This window comes from Athene cunicularia (assembly GCF_003259725.1).
Source record: "Athene cunicularia isolate RWA chromosome 2 unlocalized genomic scaffold, athCun1 chr2_part1, whole genome shotgun sequence".
Taxonomy (NCBI): domain Eukaryota; kingdom Metazoa; phylum Chordata; class Aves; order Strigiformes; family Strigidae; genus Athene; species Athene cunicularia.
Window position 1 is genome coordinate 2060223 of NW_020799095.1, and position 16872 is coordinate 2077094.

Genomic DNA, 16872 nt, shown 5'->3' on the forward strand with positions numbered 1-16872 from the left:
CCCCCAGGTCCCTCTCTGACTGGCAGCTCTCCAGCCACTCCTCCCCAAGCCTGTAGCGCTGCTGGGGGTTGTTGTAGCCCAAGGGCAGCCCCCGGCATTTGGCCTTATGGAAACTCCCCCAGTTGGGCTCAGCCCATGGCTCCAGCCTGCCCAAGTCTCTCTGCAGCCTCCCTACCCTCAAGCAGATCAACACTCCCACCCAACTGGGTGTCATCTGCAAACTGACTGAGGGGGCACTCGATCCCCTCGTCTAGATCATCAATAAAGATGTTAAACTCATACCAATGCGGAAATATTCTTCTTGTTGGGGCTTAGTCCATGGTTTGGGCCCAAAGGTTTATACATATCCATAACAGCCAGAAAATGTGGTCACTTTTAGAGCTGTAACACATTTTCCACTGGAATGGTTTTCTTGATGGAAAGCGCCCTTTCTGGCAAAAATAAAACGTTTCCAAGGGAAGCTTGTTGGCCATACCAATTTTCCACTAGGAAAACTGAAGTGACTGCTCCCCACCCGGAAGCCTTGTGAAGTTAAAGGAGCCTCTGGCAGCTGGCATACCAAAAAGACAGCTTTATTTTGGTTTCCCACAGATGGAGGTTTTATGGAAAGGTCTTCCGACAAAGTTTCCATGCTAAACATTTTGTCCTAATTTGGTGAGCGGGGAAGGGGTTGTTTGTTTTTTTAAGCGCGTATTTTTCATGAGAAGAAATGCTTTTTTTTCCAAGCCAGTTCTAGTGATGCCAATCCCTTTTGCTTTCCCCGCAAACATCTAAGCTTTCAATGAACTGGACAGTCAGCTTGCCATAGGTAAGCTCACATTGGAAAGATAAAGGCTTAATGGTCTCTAAGATAGATGTAGTGTCATATATAACTGCACAGCACCTTACGTATGAGTTGTGGTCTACAGTTGTGACTTGATGGTCAGTTCCTACCTGCACCTCCAGAAGATTATAAGAAACAAGATTTAATCTAGGCTCTGTTCTTCAAAAACATTATTATAGTAAAATAACAGTGCTTACAGTTTCTTTCTTTCTATTTTCTCTCAAAGATTATCAAATGCAATTTTAATTTTGCCCTTGATGGGGAAGCCCATGTCCCATTAATGTAGAGAGTTCACTGAAAATGGGTACTCACCACCATTTTAACAGCATGAAATGTCCTTTGATAGCAGACACCTGACTGGGTTACTACAATGCCTTGTCCATGTTTGTGATCATCAAGCCATGTCCCTATGTATCTCTCCCCTCTGGAATGCAATAGAAAACAGATTTTTTTTTTTTCCCTGTTTTATTAAAACTTCGTCAATTTGATACATCACTTACTGAGGCTAGTTTTACCTGATATAATGCTCCATGCAGCACAAACTCAAATCATATAATGCTTCCCCAGGAGTTCAAGTCTTACAGCAGAGGTTGAACACATACCCCCTTCACTCCCAAGTCTCCCCACCAGAACATGAGACTTCATCCCCGCCCATAGAGGGACAAAACTGTCAGGCACCTAAAGCCAGCTCTGATCTATAACAGCTTTACCTATCTTTGTCTTCCCACACTCCATATCCATTCTTCTTATCATTTTCCCACTGTCCTGAGTATTTAAAAGGATTCTTAGCTGAGAAGTTCTCCAGTATCCCAAACCCTTGGCGCACATTGTCTTTGAAGTAGCCTTTGTAGACCATATCATTCCCGTACCTGCAGGGAGAGAGAGAGACAGATAAAATTTAAGACTGTGCCTATTTGATAGCTACTATTGGAGTAGGAAGCCAGGAAATTGAGTAGATTGGGTTCATCTGCCTGATAAATATTCCAAATATTTGACTGATAGCTCTGGAGACAGTAGTTGTTCACTATTAGGAACACGCATCACTTAAACTTGTCACTCCATGGGTAGTTTTCAACATTATCTAAGGACACAACACTTAGGCTTGCAATTGCCCTGGAAGAGACCACTCAGTCCTTGACCTCTCACCAGCTAGGCTGCAGTGACCACTGGTTAATCCAGAGGAGTAGAAGATAAGGTCAAGCAGGAAGCCAGGTCTGCCTTTACCTTTCTATGCTTGCCAACTACCCCTTCTCCTAGGCTCGTTCCCCTGGGAAGAGTTTCCCTTAGTTCTGTCCATCCTGGCCAGCAGATCTTCACTGCTACATCAGAGAAAGCACTTATGCTAAGCAGGGCTATCAGCTATAATTATCAACATGGTCTCACATTTGACACCAGATAAACTAGCTCAGCACTGCTCAGCTGCCTCCAAGTGCCCCAGAAATTTCTGAATATCCTGTACTATGAGTTCAATGCATAAATAAGGAGCACAACAATGAAGGTGGCCTATCCCATATTAAGTAGCTAGAAAGCTGGGCTGTGTGCTTTCCTCTGCCACAGTTAGCTCAGTGAAAGGAGAGGTAAGTATGTGCAGTAAGTATGGGCAGTCCAGTCTTTGCACAGACCAACCTCTTTGGCTACAAGCCATGTGTGACCTAAGCAAAGATGAGGGTGCTGTTGTGCTCAGTGCTGTGTAAACAAAGCAAGCTGGCCTTGTCCAGTTAACCCCACAGGCTGCAAATGAAACCAGTTTGTACCTACAACCTGCTGAGCAGGCTTCTGCTGCCATTTCTGGCTTTCTAAATGGAAGTAGACGGTGGGTAAGGCTGGGGCACCATCATGTGCCTACAACAGAGGGCTTTACACACCAGACTGCATCCAAATTCACAGCACTGCTTTTGAGACACATTTGTGCAAATGACTGTTTCCAGAAGCATTTTGATGAGTAAATAAAAAACTCTTAAGACTCTGATTCTTAAGTTCTCTGAGGTTAAGCTCAGAATTTGAGTGAGAAAAAAAAAAAAAAGCCAACTGGGGGAACCAGCCCCCTTCAGCAGTTCAGGATAACAGTTATGGCTCCTGGAGCAACAATCCCATCCATCATTAAGGAACTACTCTATACAGGATTTAATCCGGATAGCATGGCCAGGGGAGGCAGAGCGAGCTGTGTGCTCCACCAAGGCTGTCCAGGGCTGATGGCACACCATGCGCTTTCTGCTCTGCAACCACAACCATAACCATGAATGCAAAATTATATCCTCACCTATAGGGCACAAAGGATGCTGTGTCAGGTAGTTACAATGGTCATAGCTCGCAGAGAAGCTCTTAGTATTCTAAGTAAGAGCTTCTAAGCTCTTGTTATATCAGGAGATGCAGGGCTTGTGAAGAACTGCCCATCTCCAAAGCAGAAGCTTTTGGTGCCTTTCACAGTGAGGTGGGAACGTTAAATACATGGAGTCCCCTTTTTCCACAGAGTCTGTCTTTGGGTTTTACTTACTCACAGATTCCATAGCCTCTCATCTTGCCCTCGTACCAGTGGCACTTATAGCAGTCATATCGGTCTTCGGATTTGCGTGGGACAAGGCATATTCCAAACCTACAAGGTGCAGATGGCAGAGGTCAGCATGGCAAAAGGTGACTCAGTTGTGCTAGATGAAGTTTAAAAATCATCCAGACTTCCAAGCTGATTTGCATGGTTGGGGTCAGCTCTACCTCTGACACTATTTCCAGGTGATAATAGACTTGCTCCAAGGAAGAACTCATCTCCTTGTGAACCGCAGTCACAGTTTCTCATTGCTTTTTCTACAGTTATTTTCAGTGTTGTTTTCTTCCTGTCTCTCCCCATTCCCCAGTTTAGGAATTGAGTTAGACTACCAAAGTAATCGCTTTGGTCCAAATGAATTGCTTTCTTAATCCCAACACAAAGTATTTGAGACAGGTTTTTTTTTTAGCTTTAAAAACCTATTCTAAAAACTTGTGGAGAAATGAGAAATCTGAAAGTCTGATTTTCAAATAGTTTTTTGAAAATAATGCTGGAATTTCATAGTATGATTTCCTTCCCCTGAAAACTCCTCATTTGAGGGTATTTCACACAAATAAATACACGCAGATTTATTGATCTGGCGTAAGATTCATCCAGATAAAGAAATGTTTGCATGTGAACTGATCATTTGTGCACGCTCTCACTATCTAGGTTACAATCTCCTCAACCTTAAACCAGGCATTAGATGAATTGGGCTGTAACAGCGAACAGAATCCCTCTACAAGAGGCTAGTGTCCCTGTATCTCTGGGAGGAACCAGTTCTTAGTTTATTTTGAAGGCAAGAAACGTCCTGTTTTTTTCAGGCTTACCCATGCTCCAAGCCCTCTTTGAAATCTCCAACATGGTTGCGTCCATCATGCCACTTCAGCGTCCCCCTGCAATTCAAAGCAAAGATCACACCAGGGAGATCCCCAGCAACGTTCACAGCTGCAACAGAAGGTATCGAGGCACAACCTAACATCAAAACATTTCCTCAGGGAACAGAGACAACGATGTTCTCCAGGCACCTCTGGGACCTTGGTTTGCACCATAAGGATTTAACACCATAATGTTTTCATGTCCTGGAATGAGCGGGAGGAATCCTCTTCCAAGTTCCCTAATCCCAAAAGCATTTTGTAGAATTGCTGGCTTATCCATTTAGGACCTTGCACGTGATCCTGTTGTAATTGCAGTGCACCATGTGATTAAACCAGCTGAAGTTCCAGCATGACACATCCCCGTTGACAACATAATAACACCACGGTACAGAACTTTATTGTGCCAGACACTATGAAAACAAGAGACAAGTACTGGCCTAAAGGGATCGTATCTTTCCATCTCTTTTGTGTGGGGGTTGTAGAAACGATTACATGAGGTAACAAATGCAAAATGAGACTGGAACAGTCAATGCAATGGTCAAATTACTGCATGGCCATGCCCAGTTGCATTTCCCTCCCTCCCGGTCTCCCACTCCACCCACACCCACTCCCTGTTTTAATTCTTGCATCATCCCAGACACAGTCAGGTCCCTACACATTCACCAACCAGAGACAACAGAAGATGGCGCAGTACCAAAACCATGATGCCTTTGTTTGACTTTCACTGAGGTTGTTGCTTTAAACACCCACATGAGACGTTTGTCATTTCTTTTTGTTTTGTTTTGTTTTGTTTTCTTTCTGGTATTTACAAGGAAGCGGTCAGATTAATTTTAAGTGGATTTAGAATACATCTCCTTTTGCTTTGCTAGTATGAATGCCAAACAAAGGAGAGCAAGTCAGAGAGAATGCCTGCTCTAGTCATGGGGATGGATTAAGCTACTTGTACCTCTTTCCCCCACACCAGGTCACCAGGAGTACTGGGACAGAACAGTGTTTTTGCTGAAGAGCTCTGATTCACACTGCCACAGCTTTCTGCTCATGTGCGTTGCCCTACCATCCTCTCCCTCAGAGGTGGATAAGCCTTGCTGCTCTGTAACCTTGCAAGTCATATAGAAGAGTAATTTCAGGAGTGAGAAGGCAAGCCTAGCAATTAATCAGTTAAAAACCCAGGTATTAAAACCACCTGAAGTTACTTAATCCTGCCACAAATTTCCTGGGATGCCTCAGTCAAGCCACTTAATCTGAAGCAACAGAGGTATTTATTAATCCTATTTCTCCAACCTTAAGAAAGGAGGAGACGAAGAGCAAGGAGAGGTGCATCCTTCTGTCTGGCATGCAGTGGTTTTCAGAGCTCTGTTAGGAGTGCAGGTGCTGGGGAAGGCGGGGATGATGTAAAGGACTGCCTCAGGCATAGCACTACTCTAAACACCTATTAAATGCTATTCTGGGGCAAGGCATAATTTCTTCCACAGAGGATTCAGGATCAAGCTTTTGATTTGGAATGTTCTCATTACTTTAAGGCGCTTTCAAACCAAATCTCTACATCTTTATTTTGCTTCAATAGCAACTGTAAACAAACCATGTAAAACTCGGGAAGTATAAAACTTCCAAATCAACCTCCTGTTTTGGTGTCTGAGGAGTTTGGTCATATTTCATGTTTCTTCACTAAAACAGAGACTATGCTCTACCTTATGTTAAAGAGGGTTTGGCTGGGACGATTTAAGCTTTGATTTACAGACCATTCCCTTTTGGCAGAGCTCACTCTCAGACTTCAGTTGGATTTAGAGAAGAGTCCTCCTGTTCATAAGAAAAGCATTTGAGCCTCTTTTATACTTAATTTTATTATTTTTTAAATTTCCTTGACAATAGTTTGGATATTAAAATAGATTTTAATAGAACAGGATAAAACTTTTCTCTCCTTCACAAGCAAAGGCTTTTTACTGGGTCATCATGATGGTAAGATTTTATGCCTCAGGCTGAGATCTTGAAAATAAACATTAGCTCAAGTCTAAGTCCTAATTACAGGTATAAGCCAATGCAGCACTTTCAATGTGATCATTTCCACATTATTAGGGGCAGCCTTTATTATTTACTGCATAAACCAGTATCGCTAGGAAGACATCTGCAGTACAACAGATCACGTGTCAGGACTCATGCTTTGACTAAGCCCTGAAATCAAGCAAATGTGTCCCAACTGCCCCCTGAATCTGCCCTCAACACCACATTTCCCTCTGGAAACAAGTGAGGCAGGAACCAGAGAGGCTGGCACACCCTGGGACATCACCAGCGCAGTCTGTGGTTCAGGCCCTCAGCACGGGATGAATCACCCCATGTGCACAGCCACTCTGTGGCACCTATACCTCCACCTGTGCATCCACTGGATCCAGGCGGTGCTACACAAAGACAGCAGGGCCATCCTTGCATGTTCTTGCTTAAGAAAGGGACAAAAAAAAGGCTCCTTACTTGCCATGCGGCTTTCCCCAGTGCCACTCGCCCTCATAGGATGTGTTCTTGAACTTGCCCTCCAGCTTGAAGACATAGGTGAAGAAGCGGCAGGACGGGGGCTCGGTGCCTTCTCCAGTCTTACCCCACAATGGGAAATCTCTCTTCCCGTTCAGTGCCTGGCGGACAGCCTGGTTCAGCTTCCACTGCCAAACAGCCTGGGGGCAGAGGAAGAGGAGTGCTGGACTAACAGTGAAGAAAACATAATAGCTCCCAAAAAGAGCTACTTCAAGAGAGGCAGCAAGAAGCTGTCTGGTTCCCATCAATTCTATGCCATTCAGCTTGCTGGGATAGCGAGTTATGGCCCATATACAGCATCAACAAGAGGTGTTATCTGGTGTCCTGCGAGTTGAATCCTGCACTAATGCACAACATTTTCATGTATTTAAGCCTGACTTTCACCACCACTAATCAGCCTTGGCACAGGACGGTGCTGATGGGACTGTATTGTCCCAAGCTCTGCAGCACACACTACTGCCCGGGGCAGACCACTTCCAGCACCCAGATATTTGTCATCTACCATGACCTGCCTAAGCCACCTCTGACTATCTAATATTATATTGGCTCCACAGAGGGGAAAACAAAAAAAAAACAAAAACCAAAACAACCAACAACTCAAAAACCCAACAAACCCCACACTGCATATTATTCTGCTTTAAATAATTTTTTTAAATGGCAAAAATCACAGACAAACAGCCTCAGCTGCATTTAAGCAGGTGGAGAACCCACTAATCTGTCTTTTGATTGGGAAGCTAAAATCCTGACCCTTCATGGGATTTCAACTTCCATTTATTAGCCAATGTTTTGCTTCCGCTAGATCCCTATGCTATTCCCCTATTTCAAAACTTGGTGCACAGTATTTCAGGTGGAAGAGAAAGAGTCTGCCCACTGCTGACCTTCATCTGTGGGTCTTTCGCAGAGAGAAAGAACGTTTCTTCTGGGGTTATAATGCGGAGTCTGTATCTGTGAAGCAAAAGACGTTACAAAGAACATAAAAAACGCATTTCTCAGCCAAACAGCAGTTCCTGCTCTTCTCATTCCTCTTAAGAAGCTAATGGTGCTTTTGAAGTCAGTTTTTTTCCTTCTCAAGAGGTACTCAACTAGTCAACTCATCTGTGTCGTCTAGGCCTGGAGCCTAAACTGTTTTATTATTGATTGATTACAATATTTCAGTAAAGGCAAGCAATGCAAGCCCAAGCTGCTGTGATCCCATCTGAGAGGTGCTGCAATTATCGGTAGCCCAGAACCAATCCCACTGTGTAGAAAGGAGATGGGACAAAGTTTTGTATCATTTTCTCAGTTTCACAATCAAGTTGGACATTTTTTGTTGCTGTTTTTTTACCTCCAAGTAGAAATTTTTCACTTACAGTCCTGGAGCCAATTTCTCCCTGCAGTTATCATCTACCCACACAAGCTTCAGATCAAAACTCTGAAAGCTGTTGCCCTGGAACAAAAGGGAGATGATGTTTCTGTTACTGATGTAAACAACACACTTTGCCTCCTCTCTGTCAATCCACTGAACAGCAAAGCAAGACTGGCAGCACTGTAAATTCCCTCTTTTGTGGTCCACGCATCTATCCTGCACTACGATGACAGATCTCAGAGACTGAAGAAACATAGGAGAAGGAAGAAAGTTCTTAGTTTAACGCTGAAGTGGTGTTCCATAATGCCATGGCTGCAACTAACAGTAACAGACCTTCTTAGATGGCACTTATCTCTACAAGTTTCTTCCCTATTATTTGACAAGGCTCCCAAATCATCCCTGGCACCCAGTATGCACTAGTTTTGCTTATGATCTATCTAGAATTTGGACTCCAGATGGCACAGCCAGTAACGGCCCACAAGTACAACATCTAAGAGGTCACAATTTTGATCAATAGCATACCAAACAGAAGAAAATAAAATGGTTGAAATATTAGGAAAAGACTACATTTAATATTACATTTCCCTTCCCTATATAAAGTCCAGATGCCAACACTACAGAGTTGCTGTCTGCAAGGATGTCATTGGCCAAGATTAGCTAATAGCACTATGGAGTTCACCACAAGTTAATCACTGATGTATCTACCAGATTTGGGGGAAAAGGGAAGGGAGACTTCAAATTCCCAGCACCAGAGCCCTCACCAGCAACCTCCTGCTAGCAGCCCAAGCTAACCAGTTCAATCCCAGTCAAGTTACATCTCCCCAACCTTCAATAACAGTCATAGCAGCAGATGAAACCTAGTGGGTGGGAACTGTTGACTGAACAGAGACGTCCACAATGTAGAAATCTTGGTATGAGCTAGTAACCCTGTGTTCTCATCCTAGTCAATGGAGCGGAGGACATGATTCAACTCATCCTCATTTTGGCATATAAAATAGGTCAGATAAACCACACCCAGACAGCGCATGTTTCTCTCCCTTGACTATAAAGGGAGCCTGGGGTCACTTGCTCACACCGAGATCACTTACAGTGCTAAGAAATCTACAATGCAAAGTTGGATGAGATAATCGTCACCCTATTTCCTCAGGCTTAGACCCTGCAAGCTGAGTGGGACTGCTCAGCGTTATCACAAAGACTCATGTTTGGAGAAACCATAAAACATATCAGCTCACAAGGCAGTCCTGTGTTTGGACACCTGAGGGGCTGGCACATGACTAAAGAGCAAGCAGAGAGAGGTGCATATGAAGAGAGCCATCCTAGATTACAGGTGCTATCAACCAGAGCAAGCCAAACTGGACTTAATTAACACGCTGCATAAGAGCTTTGAACATGTATTATTCATTTAGATAACCATGGTTGTAAACACTCCCTCTCTGCCCCACACCCAGGCCCCAAATCCCTAAAAAAGCCCCAAGAACACATGTAACTTCTGCTCCCGTGCTACTAGCAGGGTCAACCATGCAACATCATATTCAGTCCTATGCATGAGTGCCTACAGTGTAATATCTTTGACCCACCAGGCAAGCCCCTGCCCACCAGGCAAGGACAGAAATCAATAGATATATATGCAGGCATGGGTTTGGGTTACTAGAAAGGTGCCTGTGGTGGTTGGATAGTACACATTTACTAGGGAAAAATGTTATGTGGATACTCCTCTATTCTTTCATCATTAGCCTTTCTTTTCCATTTCATCCCACAGGTGCATGGATCTGAGAGAAGGTTTTGCCAATAGCCAAGCTCTGTTGCATTTTCAGCATCAAAGGAACCTGAATTTTACTGTCATGTATCTGCCCTGCCCTTCCAGTCCTTCTAAAAGACTGCAAACTCACCTGAATTAGCACAAGGACATCATCAAAGAGCAAGATCCGATCTGATCGATTCGTGCTGGCAGAGATGGGAAGATTTTTGCTATCTTCCAGCAGCCTTCTTTCAGGTACACAGAGCATGTCCTGCAGAGGGAACCACGGAGGTCAAGATGGAGGACCAAAAGCGCCAGGAAACATTAGGATTTGGGAGAGTATATTCAACTTAAGCCAACAGTTCCTTCAGAGGCCACCTGACTCACGGCCCAGACTGACAGTGACAGCAGAACTGGACACAGCACTCAACTTCTAAAGTACCCAGTAGCCATAAGGTTTCTCTAAGACATCCTCATTTCCCTGCTCTGTTGGCTTCAAACCAAGCCTCAAATTCCTGATCCATATTAAATTTCCTCCATGGGTCAGCAGAAGTGTAAGATCTCCAAAAGATCTTCCCATCTATGACTTACTGTGAATTTGTAGCTCAAGGATTTCCATAAGGACTTGGTAAAACAAGCTTCATCCAGGACTTGGCTGATGAAGGACTCCAGCTTCACATATTCCTTGATGGAACTGGTGACCATGTCCTTTTCAGAGCCCTGATAAAAGAAGACAGCACTTGAGCAACAGTTCAGGCATGGTTGTGCAGGACATCTACTCTCTGTGCTACAGCTGCAGAAAAATTACAGCAGCTCTGAATCCAAAGGGTTAATGAGAGGTAACCCTCCAAAGCCCTTTAAAAGGAAAGCCTCCCAAATCTAACATTATCTCTGCCGCCACCAGAAGCGTGCAACCTCAGGCCAGTTACTTGACCTTTTGCAGCACCTCTATATGATGAATAGCTCGTACTACACTGGAGTGGCTACTGTTTGTTGCTTGGAGACCCTCAGGTGGTCTGCTCTCCACTGGCGCTGGTTACTACCACCCCAGCCATCCACTCATTTTCCTTCCAACCTGCATTGGATTCAGCTCTGCAAAAGGTGTTAGCATAAGCCAGTCAAGTAACATCACATAAAGCTTCCTACCTCTTTGAGAACCTCATTCAGCTTGGTAAGGAGCAGTATATAATGCTCGATATGATCTCTGAGAGGTTTCTGAAGAACAGTGTATAAGGCCAGTGACATGGAGGTCTCAGAGGTGAAGTCTGTGAGGAATAGTTTCAGCACTGTCATATGGAACTTCCAGGCTTCACTGCAAGACGGTGAATTAAGACAAAAGGTTCATTAATTACTTTCTTCTACAAATTGCCACTCCTCTGCCTTCCAAACATTATACGCTACCTTGCTCCCAGACGGTATAGAAGGACTTGAAAGAGTAGGAGATGACACAGCGCAAACATATTTGCACACCAATCACACAGAAATAAGGCAGCGAGGCCAACAAGAGCTCCATCCATCCTGCCTCTGGCCCAGCGGTCTTTGCAAATAGGAACCACACCCACAGACATACAGAATACAGCATGATTTTCACGATGGTTTGCACATCAAGAGGATGACTCAGATAAAGTGGCTGCAGATCCGCTCGGGTCTAGTGCTCATGCTTTCATTTGTCCTTTCTCAGGTCCCACCCTTTACCTGAACCCACAAATTTACAGACTTCCCCTCCTACAAAAGAAGTTGTGCATGGCTGGGAAGAGAGGGGGAGAGATCTGTAGAGGATAGATACCAACAGCTGCTGCCATGGTCTTAGAAGATGGCAGGAGCAGCCAGCATGGCCAATGAAGAGGAGAAACAAAGATTCAGAGGACCATGAAACAGAGATCCCTGCAAGGTGTAGCGCTCACTACTGTTCGCTCCAGTTTAGTATCTTAACCCCTACATTGTCACTCTCTTCCTATTAAGCATTCTTCAGCCCACTGACCTTTTGCTCTCTGTGGCATGTTCAAAGCCGCGGACTACAACGTAGTTTGCGAAAGTGACGAAATATCTGTCGGCAAGAAAACAGACGACCACAAGTATGAGTTGAGTTAGAGATGCACATTAGCTACGAGGTTTAAGTGATAGAGGGAAGAAGCCGATTTGAAAATGCCATGTGAGGTCCACCTTTCCAAGAGAGGCAGAGAGATGTGGCTACTGTACGTCCCACCTTGGCTCACTCCCCTTCTGTGCCCTTTGCCAGCTCCTTGGCTTAACCGCCTTGTTGACGTTCTCACTAGTATTGTTACAGGAAGTTTAAATCATCCTGTCATTTAGCAGAAGCAGAAGCAAATTTGCACAACTGTTCTGGAAAGCAAACCTACAAAGGCTGAGCTTAAGAGATTAGCTTTGGATGTATCTGAATTTCTGCTGGTTGAAGTAAAAGCCTCAGGTCTGTGGTAAATTCAAGTCAAGGTGTCCCACGCCAATGTAGCTCATCTCACACTAGAGGGAGATCGAGCCATATTTTGTCAGCAAACACCATGCTTTCTCCCAGTACTGTTTTCAGATAAGTCATGCATCGTGTCCAGGCTAATTACCATTTTTTTACATCTTTCAGTGACATGTATTTACTGCTGATTTTCAGGCCCCTGAACAGCGGCTTTGCTTCCTCCTGTATCACTCCAATAAGCATGAGCTGCTGTAGGATCAGTACTGCACAGAGTGAGTCAGCAGAGGTGGGTAGGAAACAGCTCATTTTTGCATGTAAAAACAGGTTTTAATTTCAAAATGAGGGGAAATTAGATCTTGAGGTAAACTTCTTTGTGTCACCGGAAACCTCAGCACCAGTTTCCATCTTTTACGTGCCTTTATAAGGCAAACCAGTTCTAATTCACTGAATCAGTTCCCAAATGAACAAGAGACGTTGCTCCAAAACCCCATTCACATAAAGGCAAAGCTTGTTGTGCCTCTCTTTGCTAAAATGATGCTGTCCAAGCAAAAACAAAAGAAAAAGTAGTCCTTCCTTCCTCCTCCTTCCACATACATGAAACCCAACAGAACCAAGACTAGGTGAACAACAACGTCAAGGAGCCAGTGTGCCCATATCCTGTTTCTGTGCGGGTGCCAAACTGCACAGACGGTACCAGCCCACCTGGCAAAGGCCTGGCCACGTTTATGGCCAATGTGATAAATGAAGGATTGAACGCTGTCTGATCTTTACGCCATCTCAGATGTCCATAAACCTTTTTTTTTTTTTTTTTTTTTTTTCTGACAGGACATCAAAACACAGGTTACACACGGTACAGCGCTTTTGGTAAACATTTATTTTTTTGCATTGCAGACAGATGGGGAGCAGACGTAATTAATTATAGAAATGGCAGCATGGCAGTATGTTTTTCAGATCATGCTACATCCATCACTTGCTATCATATCCCTTGCCAAAAGCACAAAAACGTGGCACAAACAGGTAATATGAATGGTCTCTAGTGACATCTTCTTTCCTTGTCCCTATGAGTCCTTTAAACCTGCTTGTGCATGACTTTCTGTTCCTGATGACAGGTCAAGATTTGTTCTCATAAATTTCCCAGGCACAAATTATACCCCCTGTCCTCTTCCCACTTTTATGATGCATTAAAAAAAACCCTATACTTACATGAAAAAAATTCTGCCTCTTACAAGTATACTCACAGCTACAAAAAAGGCTACTTGTACTGTCTGCACAGATGCTATATTCTGTGGCACTTGTCGTGAGCACTGAATTCAATCACTTCCTTGACCTAATGACTAAATACTAGTGGACAGGACTGAACAAATTAAATGCACTAATTAATTGCACCAACCTACCAGTTAGATGATAAATTTGGTCCCCTATGCTACTCCAAAATGCTTCTGTACTTACTGGATGTAGAGGCTTAGAAACAGGTCTCCTTTCCAGACAGTGTAAATGTCCTGGATGCAGAATGACTCAGAGCTGCTGTGTTTTTGTTTCAGAATGCAGTAATTTTCTTCTGTGAGGTTCCAGAGAGCTTGAAACCGATCATTCAGGAGCAGGAAGAGCTTAAAGTTCTCCTTTCCCTTCTGGTCTTTAGGCTCTTTTAGGAAAAGATGGGGGAAAAAGGTTATCAGAAAGCCCCGACTCCAAGAAATCTTGTGGAAAACATTGCCTATGTCTAATACTCAGCCCAATTTTTCAGTGTAAATTACATATATTCTTAGAGGAAAACAATGTCAGGGAGGAAGGAGATGATGATTAAGGTTGTGCCCCTGTGAGTGATTGCATGAGCTATCACGCTAGGTCTTTGTCCTTCCCATTCTTGTGGGGCATGTGGTCAGGGCAGCCTGTGAGGCTCAGCCCCAGCTCAGACATGAGCACTGGAGAATTTTCTGCCCCTGGCCCAAAGGGCTGTTCCCAGTCTCCTTGGAGGCTAGACCAAAAAAAGGCGGTGACACGAGAGAGAACCACCCTACGGGCCTAATCCAGTCATACCACTTTTGGCTAGACAGGCTTGTGAATATTTATATGGATTTGTTATTTCAGTGGAGCTGCTCTGATTTACTGCCAGCTCAGAACCTGTACCCACAAGTTTTATCTTCAAAGATGGGCATGACCATGGACTGAGAGCAGGGAGGCAGAATGGGCATGGTTTAGGGGTCGCATATGTGCGAGATATATTTTGGATTTCCACACGCCATGCTGTAAACAAGCCTTGGAGCAGGTGTACAGGCTTATACAGGTTAGAATCTGGATTCACCTCTAAAAACAACAGGAACCACAGTCTGAGACTTGAATGAAAGGCCATAGGCATCCTTAAGGGCTCACTATCTTAAATGAAACATCTCTACTTACCTCTTGCTCCAGCAAACCAGGCTCCAGCAAGTCCTCAGCCTCAGAGTTTCAGTTATAAATCCTTTCATAGGTGTGCCAGTGACTCAAGGCTAAAACTACAGACAAGAAAGTAGTCTTCTCTGACCTACCTGCCTGGAGCAGAGGCTTGAGGATGAGGGTATTTATCTGTGCCAGGCATGCTGAAAAGGTTTCCTCCACTTGGAGCAGAGATGCAGTTGCTTCAGCCGTGCACATGTCCTGGACACAACAGAGAAGGCACACATAAACTCCCCTGCAAAAGTATTCATCTACCAAGGCTTCAGCGCTCATTGCAAACCGTCAGCCTTTCCTGCTCGTGACAGCACACAGAGGTGTAATCGCTGTCGCCAAAAAGCATTTGAAAATGTTAGAAGAGAAAACAGAAACCCAATAGCTCAACATGAGCTGATGTCACAGAAGACCACCGAGGCTACAGCCCTTTTTCCTGATGCCCCAAATTGAAGATCTTCTCGGGTGGACCACAAGACCTCTTCTGCACGACTGGAAAGGCCCTAAACTTTTGGATATGTGTTCATCCTGCTTAATGCCAGATTTGTTCTCCCCAAAGAAAATCCTTAAAGTACAAGGCAACAAAGGATGAAGCAGAGCATGTTTTCCCACATCTCTCACCAGTTTTCTGCCAGAGTGCCTCAGTCTGCATCTTTTGGCATTAAAAGCTATCGTATGGAGCTGCTGAGCCGTGCCAGCCATGCCCAAATATCCAAAACCCTCCAGAGGAACAGAGGTCTGGTGTTACTCCCTTCCAAGTAGAACACTACACTGCTGGCTATATGTCACAACTGCTGCGTCAACAAGGAAAGCTTGCCTAATGTGGAAGTGGGCAGCACTTAAAAAAAAAAAAAAAGGGAAAAAACAGGGGGCAGCAAACCCACGTGAGCAAATTCCAGTAGCTTCCTCCTTCCAAGCCTTAACTCCTGAAAGAAATGGATCAGAGGAAATGAAGCCAGCTAATAGCATGTCATAAGAGACTGCTCTGGAAAAAGGCCAGGTGGTGAAGATACTATGGGCAGAATCAGCTGATATTACTAATAGTGATAAAAATACAAACATCTGAGATTCTTTGTGAAGCAAACCAGCAAACTCAAGGGAATGAATATGGTCTGTCCACATTTATCCTTAGCCTGGTCGTAGTGCACGCTCACAGGCTATGTTCAGAATAGAAGCAAGCAAGAATATGGCATCATGTTGCAAAGAATTAAACTGCTGAATCAGTGGCAGAGACCTCAGCGCAGTTTTGATGTGTGCCAACTAGTGCCTCTCCCAGACAATTCTCAGGCATGGTCCAGGGACCATTTGAAACAGGTAGTTTACACATGGTCATGCTGGTTTTGGAGGTAAGGAGAAATTAGTTATTTATAGGTTATGCAATAACCACTTGGCTGTGGGGATAGACGTGGTTTATTTACTAAGGGAGATGTAACTAGAGTCTTTTCCACTCTCTCCAGGAAGAGCTGAACGGAGGTTATCTGCTGGTGACATCATCTAAGACATCCTGAACCTCTACCCAGATTGCTGCAAACAACAGGTGAGGTTCATTCTCCTGTGTTGAGATGTTGGGAAGTCAGACATAGAGGCCTAACCCTACTTTATACTTCATGGGAACACATACCTCGAGCATCTCAGCATGGACTGTAGAAAGGTCACCCGGGTGGGATGACTAAATTAGGTGGGAACGCCTCATTTTTAAGCTTCACATATGGGTGGATTCCTTCCTAAATAAGAGCTTGAGCTCTCTAAAGTCACCAAACTCGGCTTAAGAACTCCCTTTTCAGGTCATCCTGGAGCTTGGGCTGAAATGGTGTCACAGAACAAGGCACACTTTGCAGCTTGAACCGTTAGCTGGTCTGGTTTTAAGTGGTTGTTCAGCTCTAGACACAACCAACGGCACAGATGAATGACAATGTTTTCTCCTTAGTAACCACCGCTCTTAAATTTCATTTGTCTGAAAAATGGGAAGCATTAAAAAAATTCCTTAATCTCATTAGTTTGCATGTTTTCATACATCAAGGTCTGCACAACCATAAGGCTATTTTTTTGCAGGAACACTGGTGATTCGTCCCAGAGGAAAGCTCCAGGCATGCAAACAGGTCAAAAAGCTGGAATCCAAACTCCTCCTGGACACTCCCAGTGAAGGCAACTGAGCCAGGAAAAAAAAAAAAAAAAAAAAAAAAAAAAAAAAAAAAAAA

The 16872-nt window shown here is 44.2% G+C and overlaps 1 protein-coding gene across 6 annotated transcripts in view; it reads right to left on the bottom strand.

Moving 5' to 3' along the window:
* ALS2CL (ALS2 C-terminal like) overlaps positions 1 to 16872 on the bottom strand; it is a 52997-nt gene that overhangs the window by 16747 nt on the left and 19378 nt on the right. For all 6 annotated transcript variants that reach the window (XM_026842430.1, XM_026842428.1, XM_026842433.1 and 3 more), the window contains 13 exons: positions 14776 to 14884; positions 13700 to 13892; positions 11804 to 11869; positions 10969 to 11134; positions 10414 to 10542; positions 9974 to 10093; positions 8089 to 8165; positions 7618 to 7684; positions 6683 to 6879; positions 4172 to 4237; positions 3318 to 3416; positions 1534 to 1692; positions 1136 to 1247 (listed from right to left, as the gene is read on the bottom strand). In XM_026842430.1, the coding sequence (XP_026698231.1) occupies positions 1136 to 1247; positions 1534 to 1692; positions 3318 to 3416; positions 4172 to 4237; positions 6683 to 6879; positions 7618 to 7684; positions 8089 to 8165; positions 9974 to 10093; positions 10414 to 10542; positions 10969 to 11134; positions 11804 to 11869; positions 13700 to 13892; positions 14776 to 14884 (1560 nt within the window). The remainder of the gene's footprint in view (positions 1 to 1135; positions 1248 to 1533; positions 1693 to 3317; positions 3417 to 4171; positions 4238 to 6682; positions 6880 to 7617; positions 7685 to 8088; positions 8166 to 9973; positions 10094 to 10413; positions 10543 to 10968; positions 11135 to 11803; positions 11870 to 13699; positions 13893 to 14775; positions 14885 to 16872) is intronic.